A 13,505-nucleotide genomic window follows, 5' to 3' on the forward strand; every position below is an offset into this window, starting at 1 on the left:
AATCAAATTTAAAAATAAATCAAAATTATTAAGCAATAAAAATTAAATTCCCCATTTTAATCAAACATGCAAAAAAGTGCCAAAATGAAAAGTGTAAAAATTTAAAGAAAATGTGAATACAGTTTTTTTAAACTAAAACCAAAATAAGGAAAAATTAAATGAAATAAAAATTCTGCAATGTATGTGTTTTTGACTTCTGGATTACTGCAATATTCTCATATACATACACACAATATAAGTATTACAATTTTAATCTAGTGCAGTGAATTAAAACAAAATTTGTCAATAAAATAAACCATAAAAAAATACCAAAATTAAAAAAATATATCTTAATAGCCAATAAGTTTCTAAACTAAATCAGAAATTGGAATTGAAAATTTAAAAAAAAAATCTTAAAACTAAAATATAAATAAAAGAAACTCAAGGAAAAGGAAAACAAAACAAACATCATGTGGATTAGTTGCCATGCTGTTATAATTTTGCTCCTTTTGCATTCCGGTATGTTGTCTTCGTTTTTTTTTTTTATTCTTTTTCAATTTTTATTTTTACTAAAATGTATTTGTATTATTCACGTGCTTCAAAGTTCTTCTATGTATTCATGCTTAAGAGAGAGCAACAATATTGCACACATTCTTAGAATTTTGTTTTTTTTTTTGGAATTTATGTTTGCTAAAAAAAGGATATTTTATTTGTTTTGGTTTTTATTCTTAATGCTAATCCCTTTTTTTCGGCGTTTTCAATTACTTGTAAGAAAATGTTTTGTAAACAAACTTATTTAAGGATAATAAGGATGTAAAAAACTGAATATAAGATTGTTATTTATTAAGACAATTGTGTTGGGGAAAATATTGTAATTTTATTGATTTTCATTATTTGATTTGTTGATTTGTGTGTTGAAAGTTGAATTCATTAAGTTTTATTTTAAGGCAATAACATTTTTATTAGGATTAAAAAAATACTTTTTTAAATCGTGAAAAAATAAATTTAATTCGAAAATAACAATAATGAAGTTTTCTGTCCCAAATTAAAATAAACTTTGTTTTTGATGACCTAAAAAATTGACATGATTTGGAAAAAAGAGGCCTAAATTAAGAAACACGGCCAGAAAACTATTTTCAAAATTTTTTGTACGAAAATCACAGAGTTTTCAAATAAATTTTTATTAGGGTATTCATTCGAGTAATGATCGTTCGATTAATCGAATAATTTCTTACGAATAATTATTCGAACAATTTAAAAATTATCATTTTTGAATAACGAATAATTCGAAAAAATTTATGTAGAATAATCGAATAAAACGAATAGATGTACAAATATATTAAAATTGCTTAAATTTTTTTGGGGGATTCGGAAAGTTGATTTCAACAGACAGACAGAGGGATAGACAGACGAACGTGGCTTAATCGACTCCGCTATCTATAAGGATCCGGAATATATACACTTTATAGGGTCGGAAAATTTGATTGTGGAAATTACAAACGGAATGACAAACTTATATATACCCTTCTCACGAAGGTGAAGGGTATAAAATACTATTGTTTCTGAAATTCGATAAATAACTAAAGATAAAGGGAGTCTTTCGACTCCCTTCTATAAATATATAAATATTACTGCAAGAAGTTACAATTCTAAAAACAAATCTTACAAAATGTTTAATTTAAGACTTGAACCAGTGAGTATAAAAGATACGAAATATAATATTAATATTATTAGTAAAAAAAAACTGAATGATTTTAGAATTGATTTCGAAACAGAAATTTTAGCGTATAAAGATGCAGGCGAAATATTAGCAGAATCGCAATTAAAAATCAAAATACTAACTTAGATTAAAGTGATGTTGAAAATGACGGCGAATGTGATTTTGGAACGGTTGTCGAAAGTGAAATTGAAATAGACAAAGGCCATGATCTTAAAATACATATAAGTGATGTTATTAACCTACTTCGTACGTGTTGCAAAATATTTAAAAAAATCTAATGATAAACACAAAATATTGCAAACTTACGTTTTGTTGCAAGGAAAACATGGAGTTCGTCTTATATATGATGTTGAATATTTTTGTCTAATATGGTAATAAAATTTATGCATATTTATAAATGCGTCAATCATGCACTGTCTGACTTAAAATTAGCCACGTTCACTGATAATAATATCAAACTTTGGACTGATTTGTGTGAATGCTTAAGACCACTTGATTAAGCAAAGATTCGGCAACGCACAGTGGTTCAGAAACGTATATTTTTGGCAATAATTCGGTATCTCGGGAACTCTTAGAGATATTATTACGAAATTTCACATGATTGGAGCTGAGGTGTTTTCGAGTTGATTTGCAGTTGTTTAGCTTCCTAGGTGTAATGGGGGCCAGTACGTGGCCCCTCAAATTTGGTCACCTCGGGTCTTAAATTGCAACGTCGAAAGTGCTTGAGGTTATATACAATTTGTTATAAATAATTTAGAAAAAGTTAACTAAAATTACTCATTTTAAAATCCAAATTAATGAACGACATAAAAAAGTTCTTAATACGTTTATCTTATACTTGAATTCAGGTTCAAGTCCAACTAGCTCAAATTTTTTATAGCATAGTTCCGGTTATTAAACGGTTATTAAAGAATTAGCTAGTCAATTGTTTTGAAGATTATTAGGGAGGGAATCTGATCAGAATATTTTTGATGCTATTTTAATGATGGACTTTGTTTTCGAATGTTTTTAATATTATCAATACTTGAATTGTTAACTATAACGTGATTTTTATTTTTCTTTAACAGTACAATATTAAAAACTTTCATTCTTTACTTTTTTAAGAAAATTTAAATTATTCGAATAATTTGATTAATTTTAAACGTGTGATAGAATTATTCAAACAAGTTAAAATCTTTTATTCGAATTATTCGTTTTATTCTAACAAGAGAAAAATCGAATAATCGATTTAGAAACTTGAAAGCAATTTTAAAATTGTTTTTAAAATCTTTGAATAAAAAATACTCAAAAATTATTTAAAAACTGGATGACTTTCATACAAAATATTTAAAATTGTTTTCGTATCGTGTTTCAGCAGCAGACCCTAATCAGCCTAAATAAAATCTAATTGATTGATGTTTAAGTGAATATCTTAAATTTGTGAGAAATTTTAGATTTTTTAGCACAATATTGTTGACCACAGCAATAATCACATTGTCGATTAAAAATTAAAAAATTTTAAATAATTTTTTCTTATATTAAATTTTTGGATGTGTTTTTCTAAACCTATCCCATATAGCAATCATCGATGCTAGATAAGTTAGAACAAGTTTAAGTAAAAAATCGGGTTTTCATGTTTTTGTTTTTTATGTTTATTGGTGAAATAATATTTTCTGGATCAAAATTATTAGTTATAAAAATGTTTGTTAAATACAACATTATAGATATAAAATCGAATTTTTAGTTTTTCTAGTTCGATTAATATTGTCTATGTACAAATCTTTAAAATTTTAAAAAAGCATGTTTTTACCTGCCTGTTTTTACTTTTTCTTACATTTTGCGATATGAAACATTATCAAAGTTTACACGGTTGAGTTAAAAATTGCTCCACTTTTTAAGGTTGCATTGCATACATACATTTTGGAATTCACCCATACTCGAATGTATGCCGTATATACACAGAAAAAAAATTCAATTTATATGAAATCAATTCATAGATTCATATGAATTGAACATAGCATTTATAAATAATTTCGTAAATATCATATTTTTTGTTAAGTAATAAAAACGAGGAGGCTTGAAAATAATATTTAAATTTTCTTGTTCCAACGACATTTAACGCCATAGTATTTCGAACCTACAATGGGTAAAATTCGGAAATATATTTTTTAACCCGATTTTTTTTACCATATAATTTTTTTTGTTCAACAATAACATATTTTTTAAAATTTTGTTTGTTTTTTTGGAATGTTAATCGAAACAGACATGCAGACATTGCTCGATCGACCTCGCTAAATGAAGTGCTCTTAAGGGTTAATTTCCATTTTTGTGCTGTTATTGTAAATACTAGACTTCATTTTATATTTTTCTTAAGTTTTATCAAAATCGTCCCAAAAATATATAACATTTCGCTATCTTTCCATGATAAATTCCAAATATTGAAAAATTTTACCATTGACCTTCACGATTTAAGGGTTAACGTTTTCCGATTTTAGGAAAACTTTCAGACTATATTTAAAAAATTACCTGGACTATAATATTCTGAAAAGATTTTACTTAAAATTAATAACAGTAAGGAATTAGTTTTTCTCGAAAATCACAAAATGTATATCGCAGGTACGGGAAAACTATAGGAGGTATTGACATACTTTTTTCACATTTTTATTGCCTAGTATGTTGTAAAAAAAGCCCCATGTTATGATAAAAAAATTCTGAAATTTGTTTAACAAAATTTTTAAAAATTTGAAATTGGAGTTTCGAAACTGTCGTTAAAAAATATTTTTCTTTGGTTATACCTACGAATAGGTTAACTGTATCCTATGAAGATAAAAACTCATATACAAGTAAATATGGATATATTTTAAGTAAGAATAAACTTTTGTTTTAATTTTTCTCAAAATACGTTAATTTTTTTCCTACATTTCTTGTTCTAGTGGCCTGAGACACGTTAATGGCTTGGCGATTTTTTAATAACTTTAAAATTTTTTAACCAATTTTTGTCTTTTATAACTTACTAGTTGACCGCCCCGGCTTCGCCCGATAGCATTTACTAATGTTAGTTCTTCAAGTTTCTCCAACCCACATACACGTGCATGTTCTTATTTATTTGCAAATAAAATATCTAAATTTGTACTGCATACTTTAGGGAGCTTTTTTATTACAGTTGACTGAGGCAAATAATTAAGCTTTCATAAAATTTTTGCATAAAATTTATATTCCAAAAAATTCTTTAAGTTTTTATAAAAAATTTCGCTATATTTTAATTTCAACAATAGTTATTTAAATTTTTTTCTAGAAAAACCTATTTTTTTGGACAGTGACAATAAAGACATTTATATATAGACAAAAATGAGATATTAATTGTTAAAATCAGTTTATATTTGCAAAAGTTATTAAATTTTTTCGAAAAAAGTTCGCAAAAATTTACATTGTAAATTAAAAATTTTACAAAAATGTTTCTAAATTTTTTTTGGTTTTTTTATTCATATGCGCTGGGGAAGAAAATACTAAAAAAGGTGTTAATGAAAAGTTGAATAACTTTTACAATTTTCATCAGATTTGAATAATTAAAACCATGTTTTATTAAAAACTACATTTCCTATATATGTTGGTATAAAGTTTTATAAACCTTCATATCAAAATAAGCAATAAAAAGCGACGAAAATAAAAAAAAGTTGATAAATTTTCTTTTTCTTTTAGATATTCTTAACAAAAACAATACTTATGACTTACAAATGTATCAAAAAATGCACTTCATTTTAAAGTCGGACAAAAACTGGCTGAGTTACATTTCGATAAGTTGACGAACATCACTGAAAACGGTTTTCTTTAGAATAACTTCTGAATTTTTTCTATAAACCACGCTGGGTCGTTTTCCATGTCTTTTTCCATCGCAGCACCGTGTTATATTCTGAATAAATCTCAATGTGATAATAAAAAAATTATAAAATTTGCTTAACAAAGTTTAAAAAAAGTTGAAAATGGAGTTTTGAAACTGCCGTTAAAAAATTTAATTTTTTTGGTCACACCTAAGAATAGGTTAACGGTATCGTACGAAGCCAAAATCTCATATACAAGTAAATATGGATATATTTTAAGTAAAAATGAGCTTTTATTTTAAAATTTCTCAAAATATGTTAATTTTGTTCCTACATTGCTTGTTCTAGTGGCCTGAGACTGGGAATTTTTTAATAACTTTAACATTTTTTAACCAATTTTTTTATTTATATCTCATTAGAACGACAATTACATCTACTCTTTTAAATTAAATTGCAAAAGAAATTTTTTAATGGCATTGTTACAAAAACTTAAAGATTTCCATTTTTTTTATTTGTAAATGCACCTCAAAACTTTGCGGACTTGCGGTAACCTGATTTACCTAAAATTATTTCAGGATGATTTGTACCAAACTTCATCAAAATGGGGGGTGAGACTGGCAAACATCCAAAAAACAACCATCTTCTTTTGATCTGGATTGGATGATATGGAAAGCGCAGTCTATTACCCAATGCAATAGGTCAAATTCAGCTTGAAATTATTTGTTACTCTTTTAAAGTCTTTCAAATCTATTTATATATATATACTAAGAAATTACTGAATATGACTTAAAGGCTACAACAAAAATATGACAAACATTTACGATTAGTTTAATAAAATAAACATTTTATGTTTATTTATTTTGTTTAAACGAAGGGTTTGTTTATTTATATTTTTCATGGTCACTTTACGAGTATTTGCATGTTCTGTGTGTTTGTTCTTTATTAAATTATCTAATTTCATAAAAATGATCCTGATCCCCTCATAAGTGTTAATACTCGTATGTTGTGTTGGGTTTTAATGTTATTTTATATTTTTGTTTTATGTGCACTTACATGTCATGAATCCGAATCTTATTTATTTTATTGCCAAAGGGAAATGCTTGTTTTTATAAATATAATTTTATTACATATTCGCATTCGAACTCTTTTTTTTTTTGTCTCATGTTAATTTTTAGTAATATAAATGCATGGTTGTGATGTTTTTGGAATATATACATTTATTTATATGTACAGTGGGTGACAAAAAAGTGCTATGTTTCAGAGTGTATTTTCAGACAATTTTCAGACAACATTTTGAACTCGTATTGATCATATTTGAAAATAATGTTTATTAGTATGAATATTGCAAATTTCAGTTAATGTTTTTCAATATATTTGTTAGCCACTGTAGGCTATTTATTTATGTATGCTAAAATTCCAAAAGTACTTACATTCTCATAAAAATATTACAAAAAATTTAAGGAATATTTAATGTTTGTATGATTTTTTTTTGTTTTCATTTGTTTAGTGTCTTTATTTTTATGATTTTTCTACTTTTCATTTTTATTTTATTTTATTCTTTTTCTCTTGTTTGGTTTTTATGGAAATTCAACAACATTTTCTATTTGGGAATGTTTTAGCGCGCTTCATTCAGTTCTTGAATGTTGAAACAAAAAACAAAAAGCAAAAAATAAAAATAATACAAACATCTAGGAAAAACATTCAGTTTTATGATAAACATGAGGGCTTAAATAAAAATTGTTGTTTCATAAAAATATGTTGCAGTCAGAAAGATAGAAAAAGAAATATTTCGTTGTGTTTTTTTTTTTTTTTTTGGAGAACAACTCTTTTTTGTTGTTGATGCTGATGATGATGGTATTGTTGTTGCCCGTGCTATGCCATTCCATTTATTTATATAAATTTCATCCCTCCATCAGTCTTTAGCCTCGATTATAGGATATATACTTATAAACATACACCAACAAACATAAATGAACATATTTATAAAACATTGTTGTGTAGTTGTTATTGTTAAGGAAGACAGACAGTCACACAGACACACCAACACACTTATAAATTTATCCTTTTTTTAGGACGAACACAACAAAAATGATGGCTCTATTCAAGCACTGTTATGATGTACATACATACATACTTATGAAATGTACTCGTAGATAAATACAAGCTCTGAAATAAACAAAATGAAGAACAAAAAAAAAAACGTATCTTGATGAGAAATGTTTAAGATCATAAAAATATATTCCCCTGAGTTTAATATGGATTAAAATTTATCTTGAAAAATAAATTTATATGAAAATAAATAAGGAAAGGATATTGTTATAGTAAAACTTGGTAGGTCTGAGCATACATTTTATATATTTTCTCAATAAATTTGAGAACAATGTTTTAAATTATGATGTTTTGTAAAAACTATTTATTATCTTAATAATCAAATACAAATTTTGTATTGTGATAATCACTAAAACTATTTATGTATTTCGGTAATTCAAATGTTTATTTTTCTGATCCAGTTTAACAGCTAGGATCCACATTAGTGTTTTCAATAATTCTTCTTAGAAGATTTTAACAGTGAAGTCGATAGGTGAATAATGCAAGGCAAGACAAAAACATTTTCCAATGATGCTAAAAATTATGTTTTTTTAGGTTATTCCTTAAAACATTGAAAAATCCAATTTTTTCACCCACATTTCAAGGCATGCACATTAGGGTGGCTCTTAATAAAGAAAAGTTTGATTTATCCCAGTCTCATTTTAACCTCAAGTACCATTTAGGGTTAATTTCCATTTTTGTATAAACACTAGACTTTTTTTTATATATTTTATTTATTGTATCTTCACAAAATAATGTGAACCATAGAATAATATATCCATAGAAGCGTTACTGAGAGGGAAAAAACCTAAGTCTGTTGTCAAAAACCTAAGTCGTGAGAATGTATTTGTACATAGTTTTGAGATTGTATTAGTGCCTTTTTAATTTTCACCAGACACACAGAGTTGTATAAAAATGTTTACATTTTAATTTATTTAAATTTTCTTCTATTTTCAATGCCAAAAATTGGAACTCTGTTCTATAAATTAAATTCCACCACATATAAAATTAAGTGTCAAAAAATAAAAAATAATATTTTTTTCATTTGAGCAAAATAAACATGTTTTGGAATAAAAAGTGTCCTGCAAAGTATTTAAAAAATTCGCCAAATATTGTGTAGAAGTGTAATAAAGTGTTTCGATCTGTATTTAGTCGGAAAATCGAAGTTACAATTTCAAGTATTTTGATTTGTTTAATTCTCTCACAAGTATGTTGAATTCACATATCACAAGTACGTGTGAAGAGAGTAATTATTGTTACTCTCAGCTTACTCTCAGCTGCGCCTCTAGTTGTACCCTATGATGTGAACTATCAATAATTTGTTCAAATCATAAATCTAAATATTAATTTTTATTTACGACCCACCACAGTTGGACGAAAAATTATGTTTAATTTATAGATCCTATTATCAGTGCAGGTCTGTTGGATTCCTTCTTCTTAGTCGGATGTAGCCATTACTTCTCATTAATGTTCGTGCAAATGGGTTAGGGTGAACTTCTAACTTTTTCAAATATGACTCAGGAAGACACCTAGGTCCTTATGAATGTTAATATTTCTCACATACCAAGGCGCTGCTGTTATCATTCTTAATATTTTATTTTGGAATCTTTGAATTTTTTCAATATTAGAATGCTATGAATTCCATAGCACCACCATATGGGTTTTATTATTGAGCTGTGCAGCAAAAGTTTGCAATCTAAACTCAATCTCGAGTTTTTACCAATTAGCCAGTAAATTTGTAGTAATTTTAACTTCATTTGAGTCAATTTCGTATCTATATGCTTTTTCCAGGTAAGACGTCGGTCTAGATGCAGACCTAGATATTTAACTTCAGTTTGTTGAGGTATTATATGATTATTTATTAGGATTGGAGGGCACGATTCTCTACGCAATGTGAAAGTGAGATGTATACTTTTTTGCTCGTTTACTTTTATTCTCCATTGTTTTAACCACCTTTCTATGTCGAGTATATATATGGTGTTGTAAAAGTACAGAATGGCTAGTATAGCTGTGTCATCAGCAAAAGTTGATATGTGGGTTCGACTATTTGTAGGCATATCAGAAGTATATAGCAAATATAGGAATTGACCCAGTATACTTCCTTGAGGTACGCCTGCTTCAATAAGCTGTGGTGAACTTATGAAGTCCCCCTCTTTAAGAACGAACTTTTGATGACTTAAATAACTTTCTAGAAGCTTGTGTATGTTCACTGGTAAATATTGTTTTATTTTTATCGATAATCCTTCATGTCATACTTTGTCGAAGGCTTGCGAAACGTCGATGAAGAGTGCAGAACAATATTTTTTTCTTCAAATGATTTCTAACAACCTGTGAGTTTGTTCTATGGTGTTATGTTTTTCTCGAAATCCGAATTGATGAGTTGGGATACAATCAAAATGATTTACTATCGGCTTTAACTTGTGCATTAACAGTTTTTCGAATAGATTTGATATATTTGACAATAGGCTAATGGGTCTATATGATTCTACTTTACTGTGATCTTTTCCCGGCTTAGGTATCATTGTAACTAAAGAAATCTTCCATTCTGGTGAATAATATTCAAGGCGTAATATCGCATTAAAAATAAATAGGATTATTCTTAAAGCAATTTGGGGTAGCTCGAGGAGCATCTTGTTACTGATTTTATCAATACCAGGTGATTTTTTGGAGTTTAAATCAACAATAGTCTTGACAATCTCTGAAATTTCAAAGCGAAGTGGTTCAGCTGCAGTAATATGGGGTAAAGTAGGTGGTAACTCTATTATGTCGTTTGACTCGTTTGGGGAAAATACATTCTTTAGATGACTAACTCCTTTTTCAGTATCGTTTCTCGTTTCAAATTCAATTTAGAAATTGTATTAAACAAAGCGCGACTTTTCGGGGTTACAAGTCTTGATCCCCAGTGCGTATGCTTAGCATTATAATAGACAGCTGCCAGGAATCGGGGTCCTAGTGATTCGTAAAAATTTTCATATTTGTTTTCAGTAATCGAAAACCTTGGAGGTGAACATATAGACGAAATTAATAGGTTTCTGTAGCAATCATCCATACAGATTGTCGTAGCTTGAAGATAATCTTCACAAATATCACACATTGAATGGTGTTTGATACGGGGTTTAATTAAAATTCCAGAGCCTCCACATGCTCTATCTCTTGGATCATTTGTGCCATAAAAAACATATCAATTTATCTTAAATAAACTTCTAGACGTCAAATTGGTTTCCGAAACTAAAATTATATCAACTTCATGACTTTTAAGAAAATACTCGAGTTCGTTTTTATGTTGGCGAATGCCGTTAGCGTTCAAAAAACATGTTGTTAGGCAGTTCATGGTCTGCTAAGCACAGCCTGCAATAACATTGATTGCAGCTTAAGCATTTCTTGCACCATGTTACTCATTGAGTTTGTAAAGTTATTTACCGATTGCACAAGAGTTTCTATTGTAGATTCTAGTCTGGTAAAATTGAAAATTGGCGTTTGCTCTCTAGACACTAGACTTGATGTTATATTTTTCTTAAGTTTCATCAAAATCGGGCCAAAAATATATAACATTTAGCTATCTTTCCATGAGCAATTCCAAATATTGAAATATTTGACCTTTAAACTTCACAATTTAAGGTTTAACGTTTTCCAATTTTAGTAGAACTTTGAGGGTATATTTAAAATTATGTGGACTATAATACTGTTAATAGGTTTTACTTAAAATTCATAACAGTAAGTAAAAATAGGGCTCATTCGCCAAAATATGGCCTAAAAATTAGTTTTTCTTGAAAATCGCAAAATTTAAATCGCAGTAATGGAAAAACATACTTGTTTAAAAAATAGTTTAAAAACTTGAAACTGCCTTTAAAAAGTTAAATTTTTTTGGTCATTCCTGCGAATAGGTTAACGCTATCCTACGAAGACAAAAACTCATATACAAGTAAATATGGATATATTTTAAGTGAAAATATTCTTTTATTTTAATATTTCTCAAAGTATATATATATGCATATTCTGGATCGTTATAGATAGAGAAGTTGATACAGCCATGTCAGTCTGTCCATCTCTATATTGAAATCAACTTTCAGTATAAACCCCCAAACAACTTACAAACATGATTGATACATCAATATATCCGGAATTCTTCCCGCTCGGTTGCTACTTAAAATCTGAGATATAAAGAAAAAACCGGGACAACCTCGATTTTTTTCTTATTTTTTATCTATATCTGGATTACTAAGTCATTAATATAGATATGGATATCTAAGGATAGATATTTCAAAGTCCATTGCAACGATGTAAGAAGGCTATAGTAATGTAGACCTACAATGGGTTAAAGCGGGAAAAATTGGTCATAAATTTGTTTCACTAATAAATTAAAAAAAAAAATTTTAAAAATCAAAAAAAAAAAAATAAAAACAACAAATTTTGGAAATTTTTTTTTTTTAAATTTTGCAAAAACAATTAAAAAAAATTTTAAATATTTAAAATTTTTATTTTAAAATACATTTGGTGAAGGGTATATAAGATTCGGCACAGCAGAATATAGGTCCCTTACTTGTTTTTTTTTTACCAATATTCCCCGAACTGGGGGTTAGACTGGGAAAAATCAAACATTTTATTATTCCAACGAACTAGTTTTAGTAACAAAATCTTAAATCCATTAATAGGGTACTGAAATCTTTAGATAACAACTTCACATTTTATTTAATGCAAATTTCGAAAGTACATTCGAAAATTTAATAATTATCAATTTTCGAACGTACTTTTGAAATAAATACTTTTAAATAATCTTTACACTTTTAAATTGACTAAACAACTGAAAATTTTCCGTGAAATAATTTCCAAAAGTACATCTGAAAAATGTCTTTACATCATGAATGCATTTTTGAAAGCATATTTCAGTCTATGAAAAACATAATTATCTTTCAAATGCAACTTAAGTTCGTTATATCTGACATCAGCTTCACAAGATACGAAAATATAAAGGCCATATAAATTTTCTTAACATAAACAAAAATTAGATCGTCCAAAAAATCGGACTCTAAAGAATATGTCGTTGCTAAATATGATCATCCATAGACCCAATGATGGAAATTGTGAAAAAATTTGTTAATTTTCGTTTTTTTTTTATTTTTTTTTGTTATTAAAATTTTAAAATTTCAAATGCTCAGAATCATGTGTTAATTTATAACTATCAAAGTTATTTATTTAAATGTTGAAGCAATTATATTTTGGAAAGTTAAAACAAACTAAATAAATGTAAATTTTGTTACAATTTACTGTTTGGAAAAACCATACCATACCAACTGTTGCGTATGATAAATATTTAATTAAAGGATGATGCATGTAAATCATACGTATGGCAAATATGTAGCAATTTCAAATGTTATATAGACATTTTGCGGGCGTTTGAAATTTTTTTTTAAATGGAAAACAAAATTTGTGGTGAACAAATTAAAGTAGTCGTGGTTTTTTTTTATGTCTCAGCCATTTGTGTGCCGATTTTCTCGATTTTAAATATGACTATATTGAATATATTGAAGTATCAATCATGAATGTAAGTTATTTGGTGGCTTGGGATAGTTGATTTCAACATACAGACGGAAATGGCTATACGGATATGTGCAAATAGCGTGAAAAAATTAGTTTTGGTGGTCATCGGGCAATTTAGTGATTTTTTTAACAGCTTTACTCATAATCTATTCTTACAAAGCAGATATATTTGAATACCTATTACAAAATATGAGGGGTATATTGATTTTGTCATTCCTTTTGTAACATAAAAATATCTGTCACATTATTACATTATTCTGGGTCCTCATAAAATTCTAAGATGATCTAGCTATCTTCGCCTGTCTGTCCGTCTGACTTTTGAAAACACGATAGTGCACAAACAAAAGGATCTAGCTGACTGCCATCACAAGTACTCTCTATTT

The 13,505-nt window shown here is 27.5% G+C and overlaps 1 protein-coding gene across 1 annotated transcript in view; it reads left to right on the forward strand.

Annotated features, from left to right (window-relative positions):
* The first annotated feature begins 374 nt into the window (after positions 1 to 374).
* The window catches only part of Dscam2 (Down syndrome cell adhesion molecule 2), a 168,392-nt gene continuing 155,261 nt past the window's right edge, over positions 375 to 13,505 (forward strand). The window contains exon 1 of the mRNA XM_065503597.1: positions 375 to 498. Coding sequence (XP_065359669.1) covers positions 450 to 498 — 49 coding nt within the window. The 5' untranslated portion in view covers positions 375 to 449. The remainder of the gene's footprint in view (positions 499 to 13,505) is intronic.

Source organism: Calliphora vicina, chromosome 3 (assembly GCF_958450345.1).
Source record: "Calliphora vicina chromosome 3, idCalVici1.1, whole genome shotgun sequence".
Classification (NCBI taxonomy): Eukaryota; Metazoa; Arthropoda; class Insecta; order Diptera; family Calliphoridae; genus Calliphora; species Calliphora vicina.